At 38.7% G+C, this 22,527-nt stretch overlaps 1 protein-coding gene across 5 annotated transcripts in view; it reads left to right on the top strand.

Annotated features, from left to right (window-relative positions):
- Positions 1 to 22,527, top strand: part of WDR26 (WD repeat domain 26) — a 41,855-nt gene that overhangs the window by 13,756 nt on the left and 5,572 nt on the right. For 2 of the 5 annotated variants that reach the window (XR_012902948.1, XM_075925269.1), the window contains exons 6-14: positions 215 to 371; positions 2,193 to 2,318; positions 5,177 to 5,315; positions 13,162 to 13,302; positions 16,303 to 16,422; positions 16,515 to 16,660; positions 16,965 to 17,043; positions 18,004 to 18,133; positions 21,280 to 21,465. Coding sequence is in view for 4 of the 5 variants with exons in the window: in XM_075925269.1 (XP_075781384.1) it covers positions 215 to 371; positions 2,193 to 2,318; positions 5,177 to 5,315; positions 13,162 to 13,302; positions 16,303 to 16,422; positions 16,515 to 16,660; positions 16,965 to 17,043; positions 18,004 to 18,133; positions 21,280 to 21,465 (1,224 nt within the window). In the remaining variant the exon portion in view is untranslated. Of the gene's footprint in view, positions 1 to 214; positions 372 to 2,192; positions 2,319 to 5,176; positions 5,316 to 13,161; positions 13,303 to 16,302; positions 16,423 to 16,514; positions 16,661 to 16,964; positions 17,044 to 18,003; positions 18,134 to 19,604; positions 21,466 to 22,527 lie in introns of those variants that run through there. The other 3 variants (XM_075925270.1, XM_075925272.1, XM_075925273.1) reach the window with 3 other exon arrangements.

Below are 22,527 nucleotides of genomic sequence, written 5' to 3'. Positions count from 1 at the left end.
ACTTGTGGTGATCAGAAGCAACAGAGCTGAAGTATAGTTCTGTTTGAAAGTGTCAGTGAATCTGAGTTCATCTTTGGGTCCTCGGTTATGCAGTTATAAACCAATAAGTTGAATAGTAGAGTGGATTCCAATTTGTAACTCTTTTATGGGATTTTATTCAGTAAAGATTTTGAAGATAAAATGTGCATTTGTAACTTTTATTTCATTTTTCAAGCATACCTACCACCGTCGGTGATGCTTCCCCCAAGGCGTTTACAGAATCTATTACGTCAGGCTGTGGAGCTGCAACGAGACCGGTGCCTATATCATAATACCAAGCTAGATAACAGTCTAGATTCTGTGTCACTTCTTATAGACCATGTTTGTAGTAGGTAAGAATTTCTTTTTCTACTTTTAAGATTGACAGCAGTATTTTAAAAAAAACAAACAAACAAACCCACAGTCCATTTACCCCAATATTGTTCCTTTGAACGGGAGGTCCAGTTTTTGCTAATTGGGGCTTTCTGGAAAAGCCAGGCCCTGTTAGTTGCCTGACTTTAGTCGTTGGTGCAAACAAACTACAAAGCGTGTATGAAAATGCTGCTTGTCTAGCTACTTCTTGAGGGAATGAAACTTGCAATGATGTGGGTGTATGTATTTAGGATTTAACCTTAATCTAATTACATAAACTTGCTACTTTTTGGCTGCAAGTTTGATCATTCTGTCAATATATAATGGCTAGCCTGTGACTTAGGCAATTGAAACTCTCTGTTCTTTATCATCAGACTACTTGGATGTGTAAGGTTAATCCACATTTACTGTTCGGTCATATTCCAGAGTTAGCCTTTAATTAATGAACGCTGTTATATTTTAAAAGTTGGCAATCAATAAGAATGCATAGTGAATTCTACTCTCTAATTCTTGCACATAACTAAAATATGTGTAATGCAAACTGTATAAGACAGAACATGCTCATCTAATTTTTTAAAAAATTGACATTGTTTTGTAAGAAAACACCCACATTTGTAACTCGGCACATAAAGAGTGCATGTTGCATGTGTACCCAAACTCATTAATTAGATTATAAAAATAACTAAAAAGCTAGAGTAACATTGGTGCTGCTTATAACTTTAAAATGTTGCAAAATGTTTGCAGGCAACAGCAGAAAGTAACTCAGTGCTGCTATATCATGCACACAGAAAAAGTTGCAGTGTTGGGTATTTTTCTTCAGACAATCAAAGCTCATCAGGGATATCTAGCATAAGTGGCTTGAATACAAATTCAAAGCTTTGGATATTCTAAAGGTATAATTAGGGGATGAAGGCCACAAGTTTCTGGACACTGAAACAGCATGAAAAAGCGAGAAGACTGTTCTACATTTTTGGTGATTCAGATTTTCATCGTATTAAATACTTACCATAGAAAGCTGCTACTTACTAATTTCTCAGTACTCACAGTGTAATTTTGTTTGTCTCTCAAAAAATTGCTAGTATTTTTAACCACGTGGGATTTTTAGCTTTAAACTATTTGGCATCTGTTTTTAAAGTGAAACTTCTGTTTCAGTATTCTTTTCAGTACTTTCATTAGGACTCTAAATGACTATCCTAATACTTTTAACCATATGTGAAGTAATTGTCTTAGCTTTAGACTCTTGTGGTAGTTAAAAGCACAAGATTACAACACCTTGAATTCTTTTCTTGTGTGGACTTCTGGCCATCACACTTCATTTCAACGGGAAGTGATGTGAAGGCTTTCTTCACAGTCTATAGGAATTAAAGTCCTTTTACTTTGTACTTCAGGATTCTTAAAATTAGAGCAGTTATAAATTGTGTATTGTGTGTGGCGCGTGTTTTTTTTTTTTTTTTTTTTTTTTTAAGTATTTACTGCCAGTCCAGAAGTGTCAATGCTGCGTTTGCATGTAGTTAATAGGAAAGATCAATACAATTTGAAACACCAGCACTCCCTTTGATATGTAGCTGAACAAAATAATAGAATAATATTTGAGGGCCAAATGTAACAAGTCTGGGCTTGTCTAAACTTCACCCATAGTAAATATATGCCCACATAGGTCAAACTTTTATCTTTCTAATTTTGTATCCTCCACACCCAGACTTGCATGCTGGGTGTGAGTGTGTGTATGTATGTATATATATATATGTATATATCAATTAAACCATAGTCTGATGTACCCCCTGTCTCCTCCCCACCCCCAGAAGAAGACACTTAAAAACAAAGGCTTCCACTCTGTCCTCAACTCAACCTATTGTACCTACCTATTGCAGGGGTCTGAGATCAGTATGTGGGGCGCCGTACATGCTGCAATGCTTGGGCATAATGAGGTGAGTTTAAGACAGTGGAAGCCAAATTCTGGATTTTGTTTTTTAGGCTTTTTTAAGTACATGTAGACAAATTGATAGAATTGAAGTAATAGTAATCTAATAGTTTGAAAGACAGTGGGACTTTAGCAATGTTAAAATTAATAGGATAGACCACTGGTAACATCAAATTCCGCTTTTTTTTTTTAAAAGGGGGTTAATCTGTATGGATTTCTGGCAATATTAGAATACAACATGCTTCTGTCACACTAACATCTGTGAGCTAAACAGACAGAATTGCTTCTTCTTGGGGTGGAATGAAGGAGGGTGAAGCTTTTTTTCATATTACTGGCCCTGTGATAATGGATAACTTAATGAGGGGCAGGTGAGGGACCTTTGATTGCATCCTTTTATTTTGTAATCAGTCCATTTTAACACCCCACCCCACCCCTTTATTAAGAACTTAAAAGTGAAATCTGTTTACTTACCTGGTTCTCCTCTCTTGCAACTTAAGTTGGTAGTTGTAGGATTATGCATGGATAGGCAACTTTTATTTAAAAACCACTGAAGAACTTGAGCGTTTGGGAGAAAAGTGAATATTGCCTCTTGAAGATGCTGGGTTAAGTAGCAACACTGTGAATCTTTATTGTGTCCATTTGTTAATCAGCATTTTCATTGTAAACACTGGAAACAAAATCACCTTTATGTTTTTATTACATTATTATTCCAGTAATTTAAATTCTTTTGGTCTGATTTTTTTTTTTTTAAGGACTAAATTTAGAATTTGAAATTTGTGAAAATACAGTACTTGATGGGCCTTGTTGTTCACATAGTGTTTCCATATGCCTTATTCCACCACAGGAAGGGTAGTTAATAGGCAGACTGTGGGCCAAATCTGGACTGCCAGACACTATGGAATAGACCCTGAAATTTTTTTAAAATTTACTAATTATTGTTTTTTGTTTTTTGTTTTTGTTTTTTTCTGTAGTCGGGGCCATTGACTGCCTTGACTGAGAGATTTGGATCTTGACAAAAAAAAAAAATAGAGTACCCCTGCACTAAGGACTTGTCTACACTTGAAATGCTACAGTGGCACAAATAGTATACCTTCCTGAGAGATGCTAGCTAGGTCAACTGAATTATTTTGTCTATGGCATGTGTTAAAGTAGGCTGAACTATGTACCTTGAGGTGTGGACTTTTCACACCTCTGAGCAGCATAGCTTGATTGACCTAACTTTATAATGTGAATCAGGCCTAAAGTTAAGTGTGCTATTCTGAGCAGATCTGTAACCAAGGACTTCTGTGTAAGAAGTGGAGAGCAATATGGTTGAGCATGACTACTCTAACTAAATAAAACCTGTTCAAACAGCCATGCTTCATAATCAAAGTCTTGTCTTGTGACCACCCCTGAATATCAATATCTGTTCCACTTTTTCTGAGAAGAACAGTGGTTGAGTCCCTGTTTATTACATACTTAACTGTATCTGTGCCATACAACTTACTAAACAATCTGCTTCATTAGTAGAGTGAGAACTGTCTTTTTTTTCTCTCTCTCTCGCTCCTTCCTCAATGGAAAGGAAACCAATGGGCTCCTTGAACCCACATCAATGTATTATAATTTACATTCATTAAATTGATATTTATGCCTTCTTACACTAAGGAACTTCGTGCAGGCAGTTGTCCCATTTTTTAGAAAGGGGACCACAGCTTTAGACATACAATATTAGAACTGGCAGAGTACTAGTAAACAATAACAAATTATACTTAAAATAAATCTTCTTGTAATCTTCCTGCAACCTGTCTGAAATTCAGTTTACATAGTCCTAAAATCATAAACCTTTTGATTTTTTTCCTCCCTAGAAGTAGTTACAGTTCTGGGAAATGCCATTTAAAATACTATATAATCCCTCAAAATGTATTTGGTTAAGCAGAAAATCAAGCTTGACTATGGAGACATGCCTCCAACTCACAATTATTTACAACTAAAGAAAGAGGAGAGGTGGGGCAGTGTTTCTTTGCCTTATATTTTTCTGATTTTTTTGGGGGGAGGGAAGGGCATTGCTTGTTGCTCTGAGTAATGTAATACTGAGTCTTACTCTCTGTACTTGCTTTAGGTAGCATCTTGAAAGGATTTCCACATCTTCAGCATACTAACAAATATTGTAATAAGCCAGTGCTGCAAAAAGTACCTCACTGACTTCTACCAATTTTAAAAAAAAATATTGGAGAAGGAAAAACGCATTTTAGGACAGTCACTTGTCATGAATTTGTCGGTATTTAGTGTAAGATAAGATTCGTGATAATGATTTATAACGAGCTTTACCTAAATTGTATTGATTTATTGCAATAGCTCCCCCAGTCATAGACCAAGACTTCTTTGTGTCAAGCACTGTACAGATATATAAACAAAAGATGGTTCCTGCTCCAGTTAACTTGTAAGCTCTGTGAGTCAGTCTTGTTTGCACAATGCCTGGAACATATTAGCATCTCCAGAAACTGTAATAACATAAATACAGTGTGTATCTTCTTGCAGTTCAGTTCAGAAAAACATAGTGTCAGTTGGTGAGCTGTAAATATAACTTCTCTGAATTTTTCCTGTGTGATTTTAACATTTTGATGGTAGGATCTTCCTTGGCACATAATGGAGGGGAGGGAAGAGTATTGATTTTATCTATTGATTTATTGGTACTTAAGTCCCAATACCTAGTGGTCCTCAAACTAGACTGATACTAGCTAGTTAAACTTATGAGCTTTGAAGATGATCCTGTCTTTTAAAGTTAACGTGTGGGTGGGTGGGTGTGTCTGTGTGTGTTAGTTTTTACCAATTACTTATCAGATTCTGTTTTAACAAACCCTATTGTTTCTCTTTTGCTTGTTTCAGGAAACAGTTCCCATGTTACACACAGCAAATACTAACAGAGCACTGTAATGAAGTATGGTTCTGTAAATTCTCCAATGATGGAACTAAACTAGCAACGGGATCAAAGGACACAACTGTTATTATATGGCAGGTTGATCCAGTAAGTGCTCAGACTTTAATATGTGTATGTTTAAACATAAAAAAAGATAAGCAGCAGACTGCACCTCTTCTAAATCATGCAGATATTCTTAAATATTCATTATGCTTTTGTCTAAACCTTTCCTAAAGTTTTTGGTATTATTTCAGTGAAGACCTTTATTTCAAATCCTTTTCTTCTTCTTCATACACACACTTTTTTAAACTTTAAGTTGCTTAATTTAGAATGACTTCAAATAAGTTTTCACAATTTTAAACGTCACCTTTGTTTTTTGAGAGAGAGAGAATGTCACAAACCATATAGAAGTTTCATCAACGTATCTACTAGTTTCCCTTACACGTACAACATCAGGAACTTTTCTTGAGTCATGTTCTGTGTGAACTTGGAAAAGCTCATCAAGAAAGGATGTACAATTTTTTTTCAAGATTAAGTTTCCCTGGTGTTTTAAATTACTATATATTGCTTATTTGCTTTTGCTACATGAAAACTGCCAAATCTCCTTACCCTTCCTCTACCGTAGCTATTGGATATCAGTATCTTTCCTGTCTGAGTTGTATTTTCTTGTAAATAAAATACGTTAGCAGTCACTCTGGGATTATTCAGGTCCTAGTGATATGTACATGCACACACTATCTAGTTTCTTGGGGTTGTCACTTAAACCTTTTGAGAGTATTCTAAAAATTATATTGGGCTTTTGTTACTCCCAACCCCAGTTATGAATTTGCAAGCTGATCTTGTGTCCTGCAGCAGGATCTGAATTGAAGGGGAGCCTCCTTCTCTTCTCCCTTGTTCCTGTATCTGCCCACTTCCTCTGCTCCCCCTTCTTCTGCCCCCTCTCCTCTCCCAAATAAATAGAGGGAATATTGTCTTAATTGGTTTTTTCCATCCATGTGCAGAATACATTTCATGTGCACTGGGGCATGTGCAAATGTGCACCACCAATGGAAACACAAAACCTACCTGTAGGGGCTCTGGTAATGAGCTTGCCAGCATTTAAACTTCTCTTGAGCAGCTGCATGAGCGAACAGCTTACAGGGAACACTCGTTAGGAGGGAATATACCACTTGAATTCTTCACTGTTGGGGAAGGGTAGGGGATTTTGAAAACAGTTAAGACTAGTTTTGTGTGTACATCCAGCATGGAAAAACTTACTTAAGGAGTATCAACACTGGAGATAATTTTTAATTGGAGCCAAACCACTCTATGTTTATAAATGTCAAGAGATTGTTAGAAAATAGGGCCTGGGGCTTTTTTTGTTAAGCATGAAGTGGAAGCTTTAACTTATGGAAAATTTATTAAACAGATCTATGCTACAAAATAATACCTTCAGTACAAGCAAATAGTTTCATAGTGAATCATTAATTATATCCTATTTAATCGTACTAAAAGAAATGCATTTTAAATGTTTGAAATTATGCCAAAAAGTTAAGTAAGCATGGGTCATTAGAAGAATAAACTGATGAAACACACACAGCTTTTCCAATTGCTGCTATTTAGAAAAATTCCAATAAACTGCATTAGGTCTATTAACAGTCAGTAGATTTGAAATTCCTTCCTCTGTAAAGTTGAAGGATAAACTCTTGTTATAGGATACTAGGGAGTTGTGCCACATGCTCGCCAACCCCTACGGGGATAGGTGTGTGGCGTAGGGGACAGTGCAGGAGTGGGCTGAGGGCAGGGTGTCTGGCTGAGGGGAGAGGGAAGAAGCAGACTGCAGGTAGGTGACTAGCCAGCGGGGAGGGTGCAAGAGCAGGCTGGGGGTAGGAGTCTGACCAGTGGGGAGGGGAAAGGGCAGGCTGGGGGTGCAGGGTCTCAGTGGAAGGGATGAGTAAGGGGGCTGCAGGTGCAAGGTCTCACCACTGTTGCGAGTGAGGGGACTGGGCCGAGGGTGTGTGAGATGAGGATGGGGACGGTCATGTGACTCCCTCCTCCCCCCCACGGGGGGGAGCCCTCGTGGCTTCTGAACCCTCCCTCCGCACAAGGGGGGCAGGGATAGGCCATGTACCAGGAAGGGAGGAGACAGGGCAGCTGAGGGTGGAGCGATGGGCTGTGGGATGCAGAGTGATGTGATGACGTCACTCTGTCGTCCCAGAGGAAAAGTTTGTGTGTGAGAGAGATATAAAGGGGGGGGGGGGAATACAGATTGAAATTGCATTAGGACGTACCACTCAGTCATTTGGTTGCATAGTTGCCAGGGCCTATGGAGTTCATTTGTTTCTCTTCACATTATTTCAAGTGACTGTTGAAAATTAACAAAACTGGTTCTAAAGACTTCGTCATACAGATTTTCAGTAATATTTTAATCCTTTTTTTGGTCTGCATCAGTAGTCAGTAAAGAGCATCCAAACCCTCATATTTTTCCTGAAAATAAACTTATCCCCACCCATCGAAGTTGTTCCATTCCTATCACACCAGCTATCCCACATACATTGAATTCGGTCTTGCCTCTTGCACTAGCTTCAGCCTCCTTATCCAGAGATTCTGCTCTCATTTCCTCTTGCTGCTCTTGTACTACTTCCAGTCCCACTAGATTGCTCACTTGCTCAGATTCTGTCCTGTCACTTAGTACCTTGACTTAATGGAACCACTTATGGGGAAAAGTACTCTACGTAAGGTGGCTGAATCTTGCCTTGGTGCTTACCTGCTACCTCTGGGGAAAAAAATACCATCTTGCACACCATGTATCATCCTCTTCAAATTCAGCTTTAAACTTGTTTTTCATCCATTCTGGGCATCTTTCCTGTCAGTTTAGGAAAAGGTGAATATTGTTCAGTGTTTTTGTTTTGTCTTGTCTTAGAATGTGAGCTCTTACTGTAGGAAATATTATGACCCTTCTGTAAGGGAATATATCAACTTAGTTATGAAAAATATGTTGACCTGTTTCAACACTCGTGTGTGTGTGTGTGTGTGTGTGTGTGTGTGTAGGTGGAGGGGTTGGCTTTGAAATTGCAGTAAATCCATACTAGTTTTAGAGCAGTGCTGTTGTAGTTGATCACTGTGCACAAAGACTTAAAGATGTTTACCAGAAGCCAATACAGAAGCTTGGGGAATGGTGCTACTGAGGCAAGGTCTTGAGGTTTGTGTACTTTCAGCTGCTGTTAAACCTCCCCTGTAATTTCTCTGTTGGAAGGAAGATTAGACCTTTCCCTTTCCTCCGAGCCTCTTTGCAATTGAAATGAGGTGGGGGTGAGTTCTGCCTTATGGAAAAAGGGTTGCCTACTATAATTCATCAAGTCAGTGGCCATAACTCAATCTTCCATTGGACGTGTAGCATTTTGGTAGACCTAGACCTGTCACACTCTGGCAGCAACTCAGGTTCCTCTTCCTAACCATTTGCTTCTACCAATTTCTAACTTTACAATTACAGGCAAGTGTAAACAGACCTCTAGATTAATAATAGGGAATTCTGCTTTTCTATTGCAAACTTCTAAAATATGGAGCAACTGGATTTCAGAGCTAAAAGACCTAAAATTTTGGAAGCTATGGGGAGCTAATAATTCTGGCTATATGGAGGAAATCTTTCTTGCTGGAGGTACTGCTGCAGCATATTTTCCCCTTTCAGTAACAGGACAGCAAGAGCTATGGCACTGAAGCATGAAGAAAAGAGCAAGAAAAGCAGAGTTTTTCCTATTCTATCATGGACAGATCGGTCACACAATAAAAGGATTTGGTGATTGCATAAGATTTTTTTTTGTATAGGGATTGCGTAGGCATCCATCTCCCAGTGGACACAGAAGAAGGTGCAGGAGAAGTGACGGGTGACTAGCATGCACTTGCCCACCTTGAAGGCCAGAGAATACGGGCTGAAGGCATAAATGCCTGTGCCAGGCCCAGAATCCCTCAGCTTCCTTCACTGAGGGTACCGCATCTGTCAGGGTTCAGTTGAATTCTCTCTTCAAGATGCCATGAATAAGGCTAAAATAAAACAGAGGGAGGGCTGTTGGAGACCTAGGACTCCGAATAAATTCCGGAGTTTGTTTTCATATAAAGAGCCCCTAACAAAAGGGGAGAAAATTCCTGTCCTCTTAATAAAAGTATGTCCAAAAATGGATATAAGAAGCTGTGCATTGTTTTCTCTCCTCACCTTCATAGCAGGTGGAAGGGGAGGGGTTGAAGGTATGATTCTAGCTATCTGGGCCTTAAGTGCCAAGATGCATGTGACTCACATTTGATCTGGATCTCCTCAGCTGAAGTTACTAACATTAACTTTAAAATGATCTTGTTATCTATGTTGTCGTGAAGGAGTGGAGATCTTTTGGCAGTTGTAAATGGAGATGTGGTTTCTAATGGAGCTGGGACTTGATTCTTGGCAGTTTCTTACCGTCCCTTCAGAGGGAAGCAAATCCCTTGTTCTTATGGGCAATAGTCTCTTCTTGTCTATGAAAAATCTTAATATAGAAAGGACTGGCAAAGTAAACGGAGACTTTGTTTCAGAGTCTGACAGCTTTTTAGACTACCAACCATGACTGCTACTTCACATCCAGGAGCCACTGCAAAATCATATTCTTGTCCAGAAGAAAATACTTGAAAGTTGCTGTTGTGAATTCACTGTCTGGGGAAACCCCGCATGCTGCTCTAATCATTTTTACTGTTCTCATTTTCGGGTCCATTTGTGGGGCCACATTGTTCCTGGGTAAGGAGACTTGCTTTACAGTAACAGCATGATAGAAAAGACTTCTCCTTTCTACACTGCAGAAGGCTGTCTTGTAACAGTGCCTCATCATGATCCAGTCTTCCCAAACCTAGTTGCCTGGCATTTAAAAGAATTAATTGGGATTTTTTTGGTTGTGGTTTGTCCTGACCATCATAGTTACTCTGATATCTTTTCCTGAATGTCTGCTTCAAATACCCTCCAATTTGGCAGAGAGACTGAAACAGGGACTAATATTGGGACTCAACAAGCAGTAGAAATCCTCCAAGAAGATTTAGCTTTGGAAATGATGATGAAGTTTCTGCATTACTTTGCATCCCGTGGTTAAGAAACTGCTTGAACAACAACAAAACACTTCTGTGCACCTGGTTATCCAGAGGATTTTTTTTTAGAGCAGCTTTGTTGACCAGGTATTTCTTTGGAAATTTTAATTTTGTTTTAATGTCATGCAAAAACCCATTCAAGGGACCATATGGCTGTTAACCAATAGGTTGACTAAAGTCTACAAAATTGTTCTCAAACTTCAGTGGGAATGGCCTTAGGAAGGAGAGATGCGGGCTTCACTGCAGACAGGTTTTTGTAAGCAGGAATCAGAGTATCTCCGAGTCTTTGTTCCCTTTCTAGAAGATCTTAGGCTGCTCAGCAACTCTGTTACTGATTTGTGGACTTTGCTTCACCAAAGAATAGAAAATCTCATCTGTCGTCTTTGTCAAGTAGCAAGGCCTGTACACTTACCTCATCTGAGGGAAAATTAAGGGATATATGAAGGAGTTTATATATTGAAATTTAACTGAGTAAACTCATTTCCTGAGGTAGGCATATATTTTAATTTAAAAAAATAAACTAAATCATAACTGGAGATGACCTAAATTGGAGAGCAAATTCAGAGGAAGGTTTTTAAGGTGCTGTCAGTATTAAATCTGTCAGCTTCATGCGGTACTCATTGGGCCTTCTGCTTTCTGGATCTGTGGACCTTGCTATTTGAAGAAAGGAAAATTTTCAGGTAAGCACAAATAAATAATCCTAACCTATCTCTTTTCCTAGCCTGTTTTTAGGTTATATAAATACCCCCAGTGCCTGTCTTTGCTGCTCTTTGTTTTCCTCGGATAGGAGGAATTAATTAATGAGTGTAGTCAGTTTCATTACTGCAGTTTGGACCCTTAAAGGCAGAAGGAAAAATAACAATAGTCTTGCTTTCATAATGAAAGCATGGGAAAATGAGACTGTTTTTGCTGTTTTCACTTCTGCTTATACAGTTCTAGCCTGTAGTAGTGAAAATTACTACAATAATCACATTTCCTCAACTTTGGCTAGGAGTACTGACAAACTGGATTTGTGTGTGGACTCAGTACTGAATTGGTTAAAGTTCAGAAGGCTAACGCTACATTCTTTACTTTTCAGGAGTGATGAGTAGAGTTGGCTTTTTTTCAGTCCTTGAAAAGACTTTTGAGTATAGGAAAAGACAAAAGCTGCAAAGATCAGTGAGCAAAAAGGAAATGTTTCCAAGTAATGGAGAGTAAAAATGCCTAATAATTTACTCCCTTGATTGACTAAGTTATTCCTAAACTGTAATCTCTATATGCCGCATCTTTATTGTGACTTGGAACAGATTCCCAGCTCGACACCAGTGTGATTACAGTGGGATGGGCCAGAACTTAACTGGAACCTTTTCAGGGTTTGGATTGAGCCGGCAATTGATAGGGTTTTTAATAGCCCAAACTCCCTGATATTTCCAATAGTTGATGACTATCGTCAGACTTCACTCTAATGAGCTGTCCTGCCATTTAAATTGCTAACCATTGTCTTGCATTGTACAGTCCAACTACGACTTAAGTGATTCAATAGGCAGAAGGAGTTCCTCATGCATTAAACTGTCAGTATTAATGACTAAATACGATACAAACAAAGACATCTCTTCATAACTGACTTAGTCCTCTAACATTTAGTAACATTTTAATAAGGGATGCTCTTTTAATTCCTAAAACTACGGGAAAATATTATGGTCATTTGACTATTTGATTTAATAACTAGCAGTTGGAAATGTAGTTGCTGACTATGGCACTAGGAGCCAGGAACTCGGAAATTCTAATCCTAATTCTGTCCCTCAGTGCCTGGTCGAAGACAGATCACCTACCTCCTTGTCTTATTTAATCATGTTGTAAAACATGGGTAGTAATACTGGTTTACTTCACAATGGTGCAAAGACTGTGTAAAGTTCCTACGGTGTTTTGAAGATTAAATATTGCATAATTTCTAGGTTCCATGCATAATGGTAAGTATGGGCCACGTTGTACAGGTTGGACCTCCCTTGTCTGGCACCCTTGGGACCTGACCCATCCCGAAATGAGGGAATTTGCTGGTCCCACTGTCACCAGGCTCCAGTCTGCAGGGCTTGGATTTGGGCTCCAGTCTCTGGGGCTCCTTTGTTTCCCAGCCACCATGACCACTTCTTCCCCGCCTAACTGGGGATCCCAAGGAACAGCGCTTGCCAGCTACCATGCTCTGCCTGCGATCCCTGAAACAGGGCGTCCCAGTTGCCCTGCTTTTGTTGCTGGCTGCCCCACTACTGCCCTGCCCAGCTAGGGCTCCCTGGGATGGGTCTTGCTGGTTCTTCTGTTGTCCCGCCCAATTGGGGTTCCCCAGAGACAGGGCTTGCCGGCCCCGGAGATGGGGCTCCCAGCCGGTTCACACTCCTGGGTGCTGGGGCTCTCTGATCCAGCAACATCAGTGGTCCTGCTGAACCATGGATGTTGCCGAACCGAAGAGTTTAGGGTTTTAGAGGTTCAACCTGTAGTATTGTTTTTGCACAGAACTATTCACTGAATTCCACAACAAAGGAAGAATATAACATCAGAATACCGACTAGAACATCCCTCTGTATGCTGAGGATGTTGGAAAGGCTTTTTGTCTGTGCCTATGGATCTATTCTCTCTTGGGTACTAACTGTTTACTTTCAGATAAGAGGTTAAGATTCTTTAAAGAGAATGTTTGTGTGTTAAAAGATAATGGCCAAAACATGCGGGCCAGAATTGGGTAGAAATTCTATCTCAACTCAGGACTGTTGGCTTGACAGCAACTCAAATGGTTATGCCAAATGTTGACTAATCTGTGTGTGTGTGTGTGTGTGTGTGTGTGTGTGTGTGTGTGTGTGTGTGTGTAATTATATATAATATATATATGTGTGTTTATTTTACTTAGGATACACACCAGCTAAAATTGCTTAAGACATTAGAAGGACATGCATATGGTGTTTCTTACATTGCTTGGAGTCCAGATGACAACTATCTTGTTGCCTGTGGCCCAGATGACTGCTCTGAACTGTGGCTCTGGAATGTACAAGTAAGCAATCAATCTTCATATAAAATTTTATGTTTTAACATCAGCAGTTGATTTGTTATGCATTGGAACTGTTCAGAAAAGATGAAATCATATCAGTAAGTTTGTTTCCATATAAGTCAACATAGAAACATTGCAGTTTTTCATTTTATTAAAAAGAATGCAAATAGACCCGAATCTTTTCCAAATCCAGATAGAATATAACATGTCTACTAAATGTGAATAGAACTTAAACTGATTTATCAGCGAGTCTGCTGTTCATGGATATGTCCTTTCAACTCTGATTACAAGGAGTTGGCTGCCACGTTTTCATTCCAAGTGATCACTCATACCCAAGAGAAGTTACCTATTTTTAAAAACAAAAAAACCCTCTAGATACTACACTTGAAGAGGATTTCTTTGATTTATAAAGCATGAATTCCTGTAATACTATGCTTTTTATAAAGGTGGGTTGTAATGCTTCTAATAGTCAAGTGACAGTGACGTGGCGCTTATCTCTGAGGTGAGGAAGTTGCCAAGAGCCCAAGTACTGGAGTTTCTTCAATTTTGTGATCCAAGTGGCTGGTTGGTGGAATCTGACCTATCCGCAAAGTGCCGAGAAACTTTTAGATGTGATCCAAGAGCATTTGGTCTTGTCACTTAGGGGGCAGTCAAGAATAACTTACTTTTTCTCGAAGAAGCATTTAGTCTTTTCCTCCAAATAAGTATGCTATCCCTGCTTTACAATCCATGGACAAAAGTCCATCCTAGCATTGAGAGTTAGTGTGCAGTATCTAGATGATACCATAAGAGATAGTAAGGAAGACAAGGTTGTTGCAGAGAAGCTAACTGAACTCTGCATTGTCTTCGCTGAAGAGAATGAGAGAGAGAATCCTGCCCCTGAACCGTTCTTTTAGGTGACAAATTTGAGGAACTGTCCCAGATTATGGAGTCAGAGATGGTTTTGGAACAAATTGGTAAATTTAAAGTCGTCCGAGCAGGTGATACTTACCCAAGTAATTCCAAAGAAGCTCAAATATGAAAGTGAAAAACTGTTGCGGTATGCACTTCCTTCAATCAGTCTCTGTAGGAATTGACTGGAGCTTAGCTATTATAATGCTAATTTTAAGAGGTGATCTTGGTAAATGCAGGCCAGTAAACCTAATTTTGGTACCAGGTAAGATGGTTGAAACTCTGGTCAATAGAATTATCAGAAACAGCAGTAAATATATGTTATGTTGTGGGTGTGTCAATACATTGTTTGTAAAGAGAAAAAATCCTGCTTCATAAATCTTTTAAAATTCTTGAGGGGGAGTCAACAAACGTGGATATAGAGTACATTCAGAAAGCACCAAAGACTCCTAAGCAAAATGAACAGTTGTGAGAAAAGAGAGAAGCTCCACTTATGGATCAGTAACTAGTTGAGATGGGAATAAATTATCAGTTTTCATAACAGAGCGGTGAATAAGGAGCACCCCCATAGATCTGTCCTGGGACTAGTGCTGTTCAGTATGTTCATAAATTATCTAGAAGAAGTGAGATAGCAAAACTTGGAAATATAAAATTAAATGGTGAAAGTCCAAAGCATCTTGAGAAGAGTTAAAAGGGATCTCACTAAACTGGGTGGCTGGGCAACAAAGTGGCAGATGAAAATTCAGTGTTGTTAATGTGCAAAGTAATACACGTTGGGGGAAGACTAATCCCAATGATACATATAAAATGATGTGGTCTAAATTAGCTGTTATAGCTCAAAAAAAGATCCTGGAGTCACTGTGGATAGTTCTCTGAAAATAACCATTCAACGTGCAGCGGCAGTCAGAAAAGCAAATAGAATGTTAGGAATCATTAAGAAAGATATAAAAAGACAGTAAATCACGTGCCAATATATAAATTCGTGGTATATCCACACCTTGAATACTGCATGCAGTTCTGGTTTCTCCCTTTTAAAAAAATACCATATTGGAAAAGGTACAGAGAAGAGCAACAAAAATTATTAGGGTTATTGAAAAGCTTCCACATACAGAGATAAGATGACGAAGGCGATTTTATTATAAACGTCTATAAAATGATGAACAATGTGGAGAAGGTGAATAAGGAAGTGTTTACCCCTTCACAAATATGAACTTGAAATCACCCAGTTAGTTTTAAATCTGCTGCCTATTAATTTAACATAAGGAAGAAGTGCTTTGCACTATGTGTAGTCAACCTGTGGATTGTTGTTGTCAGGTATTGAGGCCAAAAGTGAAATTTGGTTTAAAAAAAAAAAAAGTTAAGTTTTAATGGAGGATATGTCCATCAGCGACTATTAGCCAAAATTGTCAGGGATGTTTTGGGTGTTCCTAATCCTCTAACAGCTAGAAATGGGAAGTAAACAACAAGGGATGGATCACATAATTACCCTGTTCTGTTCATTCCCTCTGAAGCAGCTGTTGCTGAAAGACAGGATGGTTGGCTAAATACTCCACTGGTTTGACCCACTATCAGCATTCTTATATTCTTCCATTCTTAAGATTTTGTTGATAATCTGTTTTCTAGTATTATCTCTTCATTCTTTTGGTTTCTTTCTCACTCCTTTTTTTTTTCTTTTTCTTTTTTCCTTTTCCTTTCCTATGACTCTTACTCATCTTTTTCCTTCTTTCATTGATCCTTCCTTAATGTCTCTTCTTTCCTTTCTTTTCCCCTCCAATCCATGAAATACACCTGCTGACTGTGCAGGCTACAGATCTGAAGCAGAAGCAAAAAAGTTCTAAATCTGAACTCCTTGCAGTTGCTGGAGTAAGAACATGGCTGACAGTTTCCCAGGCTGAACAAAAATTAGAATAGCTCCAGCTTTACCTGACTGCTCTCTAGAAGGCTTTGATAATGTGCAACTTTTTTACCCCTTTATTTAATTAATGCAATGAAATGTCCATAATTAGAAACACTAGGATAAGTTTTCATGCAAATCTGTTAATTATATATGTCTGTAAAGGTGGGGAATGCTGGATTCTGTGGTGTTTGATTTTTCTTTTGTTTCCTCTCCAGACTGGGGAGCTGAGGACAAAAATGAGCCAATCTCATGAAGACAGTTTAACCAGTGTGGCTTGGAATCCAGATGGGAAACGCTTTGTAACAGGAGGGCAGCGTGGACAGTTCTATCAGTGTGTAAGTTCTTTTAATTGTGACTACTAAAAGCTCTGATTAGAATTCCTAAGAAATTTAAGTTAACACCTTGGTTATATTTTCTTCCTATACAGGATCTAGATGGTAATCTCCTTGACTCTTGGGAAGGAGTGAGAGTGCAATGCCTCTGGTGTTTGAGTGACGGCAAGACTGTTCTGGCATCGGACACACACCAACGAATTCGGGGTTATAACTTTGAGGACCTTACGGACAGGAACATGTAACTATCTTTTTATTAAAAATTCCCTAATAACGCTAGTCTGATTCCCGTGTTGTGAAAATTTCTGATACATTACATTTGAATAGTTTCTTTATGGACCCAGCAAATGCTGAAATAGAACCAGATGACTTCTGTTCAGTTCTTGTTGTAATCCCCTTTCAAATACAAAAGTAATGGCCCACTTGGTTATAACCACGAGTGAAAACATTGCAACTGAAAACTTTTTATGCTTTTTTGGTGGTATTTTTTTAAATGTCCAAATAGCAGTACTGCTAACTTTATGGTCTCTCTCCTGTGATTTCAGAGTACAAGAAGATCATCCTATTATGTCATTCACGATTTCAAAAAATGGCAGATTAGCTTTGTTAAATGTAGCAACTCAGGTAAGTTGATAAAAATACAAGAAAGATGTTTTCTTTCCACTGCTAAATTTTTTTTAGAAAATTTTAAGGAATTTGGGATTTGTAATAAACAGGCAAGGCAGTGTTCTACACAACATGTGAAGTCTGTGTGTGTGTGTGTGTGTGTAATATGCAATATATATACGTACATATATACCCACACAAATAATCAAATATAGGATTCTCCAAAAGGGACAATGCGTCATTTTGAAAAACTTCACAAAACTTAGTATAAATAAAGTATTTGCCACTAGATTTTAACACTTCATTTTACTATTCCCAATGTTGTAGCAATATTCTAGAATTGCTATCCCTGGATTATTCCTGTTCCACATAATTAACATTTCTTTATGGACTTGAAAGTTTATTTTGGAAATCACAAAGTGGAGAACTGGCTGCTAGAATGGGAGACAGGACAACAGTTTAATCTATTGTTCCAGTGCAGTGGTGCTCAAATTCCCCCCCCCCCCCCCCATTCGTGACCCTTGGAGCCAGGCATGCAAAAAAAAAAAAACTGGGAAAATTTTTCGGGGGGGGGGGAGACGGAGAATGCTGGGAACATTTTGTTGCGGCCCCTTTATTTTAAAGCACCGGTCCGCTCCCCTGTCACTCTCCCCACCCCTGCTGCATGTACGTCGGGCGCCGAGCTGGGAAAACAAAATGCCGGCCAGCCCAGATCAAAGCACTGTGAAGTCGTGTCCCCCTCTCCCTTCTCCCCCCCAGGAAGATGGCTGCAACCCCTTTGGGGGTCGCATCCCTCGGGTTGCACATCGCTGTTCTAGTGCATAATATCCATTCAGTTTCACATTATAGTCTTATTGCATAAACTGGTTGACATGCCAAAAATAAACAAATGATAAAAGTGGAATACTTCAAACGTAGGTGCTGGATATTGTCTTATAATAAAAATAACCTCTGGCATTCTCTTTGCCCCCCTCCCAGGGAGTTCACTTATGGGACTTGCAAGATAGAGTTTTAGTGAGAAAGTATCAAGGTGTTACACAAGGGTTTTACACAATTCACTCGTGTTTTGGAGGCCATAATGAAGACTTCATCGCTAGTGGCAGTGAAGGTAATATCGGCTTTAAAGACTTCAGACGTCAGTTGATGTACATTTCACACATGTACTTTGTGTATAAAAGAAAATGATACAATGTATTTTAATTAGTGTTAGTTGCTGGAAATAGTATACAAGGATAGGAGTAAACAAAGGTGCGTGTCGCTGCTCCTAAAGTTATAATATTGTAAGGGACAATCCTACTCTACTAGAGAGGATAGCCTGTATGCTTTGGGTCTCTTCTATCTTTCTCCTTTAAGGATACATCTAGACAGCGGAGCTATTTCAGGATATTGGAGGTATCCCAAAATAGCTTTACTCTTCTTCTCTCCCCTTCCCGCCCCCCCATCTTTTAAACGTGACCATTATTTCGAAATATTTTTCGAAATAACGGGCATGCTATACTGGTATCCCTGTAACCCTCATTCCACAAAGGTTAAAGGATGGTTCGAAATAGTGCGTTATTTAAAAATTTGAGACTGTGTAGATGTTCCAAATTTGGAAATAAGCTACTTTGAAACAGTCGAGATAAGATACGCAATTTGCGTATCTTATTTTGAGTTTAAGGTTCTGTGTAGATGCACCCTAAGAGATTAATAATAAGTTTTGTGTGCGTGTGTGTCAAGAGGCATGACATTAGCAGTTCTGCTTTTGGTCAAAATAGTTGTAGTGAGGAATTTAAATTCATTGGATTGATAGTTTTTGAAAGACAGGTGTGGTCAGATAATTTCAATTCCAAGAGTAGTCATCTCAAATCAAGTGAAATTAATTACAATGAGAAGAAAAACAGTCATCCAGCAGTTGATGACATGGTGTGTCTAGCGTGGGTTAGTTTTATTGTGACTTTCGTGTTTTTCATACTAGCAAGTAGTCTGTGGTGAGGATAAAATTTAGTTTACTGAGCCTATCCCAAACTGTTTGAGTGAACTAATTCAGGCTTGTGAGGGGTTTAACTCCTTCAACTCCCATTTGAGATCAATGAGACTTGAGGGTGCTGAGCCCTGTGTAGGCCCAGTATTTGTGGTGCAAGAAAGTAAATTGAGAAACCACTGTTTGGACTCAGTAGCTCAGAGTTGAGTCTCTTTGGAAAGAGGAAATATTGACTAGCACACTAGAGCAATTTTCTTACTCTTTGGAAGTGAAGAAAGATTAAATTTAAACCAAGGTTCCCCTCTGCCCTTAGTGGAAGATACCAACTGAAAGAGAGCGCCTGTGTCATCAATGTCATCCTCATCAGCTTTGAGCCAAAGTTCTGGTGTGGGATTTAGTACTTGTCAAAGTTCAGGGTGTGGATGCTGAGTCATACTTACGCTTTGTGTGGGGAAGTGTACATGCTACAATACGTCGTGTGTGTGTGTGTGTGGTGGTTTTTTTTTTTTTAAATGGATACTTCACGTATGACCTACTGTGTGTGTGACATTAATGTGGTAATTAATTTATCTGGGTCATCATTTAAGAACAGCTTTTTTATTTTTTTTATTTTCAGTGTCTAAAAACTACCCAGCTGTAGTTGAAGCTGATGGCACCTTATTTAGATTCGGACTGCCAGAGGCTGTTGCCTCTTTGCACTGAATTGTTGCAAATGTGGCTGCTGTGAAAGTCTCTATGTACAAAAAAGTAACAGATTAGAATGTCATAACCTCTTAAATGTAAAGGTATGTTGTCAGATAGGTAGGCTTTTTCTACCACCTGCACTTATAGGAAGAAAATAAGAGATTTCTTTTGAAAGTAAAATTGACTTCTGCCTTAATCTAGCTCATGTGCTTTTTCTTTTTTTAAACAAACATACACTGTCAAGCATCAAAATGCTGGCTTGTGTTTACATTTTGATTCTCCAGATAGCAGATGCTAGGCTTATGGCCCAGAATCGATAGAGCACTGGTTTGGTTTGAAACAGAGAGGGAGTGGATATTTATATGCAGTCAAGGGAGTGAAAAATGTAAACATGAGATGTATTTGATGCAAATACAATAATTTAGAGAGATTTAATTCAAATGAGCTAATTTTTAAGCGGAAGGCAATTTCTTTACCAAATGATTCCCTGGGCCTGTTTTAGCACATAGGTCAGAGTTGAGCCTGCTTTGTATGGGGTGGAATAAGGTTCTCAGACTTTTTTTTTAATATATAAACCTTCAGAATCACATTGGATTGTGTAAAGTATTGTCTAAATCTGTTCCTCAAAGCTTTAAATCTGAAAAGCTAGTCTAGTAGTGTACATGTATGTGAGCAGAGAGTTTGTTGTAATTCAGTCTACGTAGCTCCATTTGAGAGCGCCTGATGCAGTCTACAGTAATAAGTCACTCTGTAGGTTTGTCTACATTAGGAGAAAATGTCATTTTAACTAGTTATTCTTTACAATGAATTTCATTTTATTTTGGGGTATGTGTGTCTGTGTTGAGAGGATTGCAATGGATTAGTTGACCAATGGCTGTTGGTTAAATACACTGCATGATAAACTGGAGTTGCTACTGTTCACAAAAGATGGTGGTTTAGAATTCTTTGAAGTCTGTGTAGTAGGCAGGACTTTACAACTTCAAAAGGCCATAAAAATTAATTAATCTTACCCTGTTTACACTTTATACATGGGGAAGCAGTGGCATAGCAGAACTATAATGGTACATGACCCCATTAGGTCATTGACCAAGTTGGTTAGAATTTTGGAAGCCTCCGTACTAAGACTTATGCTTTTAACTGTTCTAAATGTGGCCTTATTTATCTGTTCTCTAAATACTGTGGTGTTAAAATGTACATATATCTCTGAGGTTAAGACCAGTGATCAGCAGTCTTGTCCTTGAATCAGCATGCAGCATCATATCCACACCTTAAGAGGAAGTTGATTTGTGTTTCTGGCCATGTGTTGACTGACAGTTATAATTTAGTGCAGTCTCAAATGCTTTTCCTCAGTTAATGAGCTCACTAGGGCTGTCAGTCTTGTGTATGAGCTTTGCCCACATTGTCTTGATCAGATCCACTAAGAGCAAAAACAAAAGCTTGCTTCTGTTGCTGCATATTAGGGGGTTTCAATTTTAGAATTTTCAGCACTTTTTTTTGCAATACTATGTTTTTAGCATAATCTTAATATGAAAAATTACAAGATGTATGTAGTTAGGACATTTTAATTCAATATTTCTCATTCTGCTTCAAATCCATGTTTTATTTAGATCACAAAGTATATATTTGGCACAAACGTAGTGAGCTGCCAATTGCGGAGCTGACAGGGCACACACGTACAGTAAATTGTGTGAGCTGGAACCCGCAGATTCCATCCATGATGGCCAGCGCCTCTGACGATGGCACTGTTAGAATATGGGGACCAGCACCTTTCATAGACAACCAGGATATTGAAGGTAAAGCAACATCCATGTATATTTAAAAAGAAACAGTAATAGAATCTTACGTAACTGAAATAATAATCCATCTAATTGTTTTGGATTTCTTGACAATTAACATAGACTAAGAAAATAGCAAACAACCCTTAACGATCAAACTAAAAGTACATTTCCTGAAAAAGGCTTCAATTGTCAGACCCTACAACAGTCAGTCTGCTTATTCCTGAACACCTACAACATGATCCTATTGAAGGCATCCAGGAACCATTTCAATTCCCTGAAGTGGCGCTAGAGTGGATTATGTGACTAGATACCTTGAGATGGCCTTAACATTGCTTGTGTTCACTGCATGTAGAATAACATTTTTCTTTACTACTTTGCATAACAGTTAGTATTGATATATTCAGACATTAAATAGCAAATAATCCTCCTACCTTGGAAACAGAATGAGGGTATTTATTCTTAAGGTAATTCAGTACATCTGAAAGGTACTAGATAGCCCTGGTAACTAATTATTTACTCAGAGACATTGCAATTCTACTGCCTGTACATTACAAGTTTTCCTCCACCACGATCTCTTCTCTGAGAGAATTCCCATGTCTAGTTAGTCCCTAGCCCTTCTACTGAGACCCCTCTTGTGTGGACACCTGCCACTGAACAGCTGTCTGGTGATGTGACAAACTAAATCAGCTCTATACTTAGATGTAACTTAGAATATACAGTATTTTACAAGTTCCACTAAAATCAATACTCTCTAGTTTCTGTCATCCTGCATTCCTTTCTCTTTCCACCACCTGAATGCTAACCTAGATTTGCAGATTTGCCACTGACAAGAAAACATGCTTATGATTAACGGGGAAAAATAGGGGAGGAGGTAAACTTAAAAGAAGCCCGCATTGTCTTTACTTTATAATGTAGCAGGTTTAGTGGTTTGATATTTCAGGAACTGAAAATAAGACAACAATTTTTATAATTGTTTTCACTTACTGTTCTCTGTGAACTACCCAACAGGGCAGTCTCTTTAGTGATCCTTTCCTAGTATGCTCTGTTGCTGACAATTTTTAAGATCTAGAGAGAGAT

Source organism: Pelodiscus sinensis, chromosome 3 (genome assembly GCF_049634645.1).
Source record: "Pelodiscus sinensis isolate JC-2024 chromosome 3, ASM4963464v1, whole genome shotgun sequence".
Taxonomy (NCBI): Eukaryota; Metazoa; Chordata; order Testudines; family Trionychidae; genus Pelodiscus; species Pelodiscus sinensis.
The sequence above is the reverse complement of the archived record's forward strand: the minus strand, read 5'-3'. Positions and strand labels throughout refer to the sequence as shown.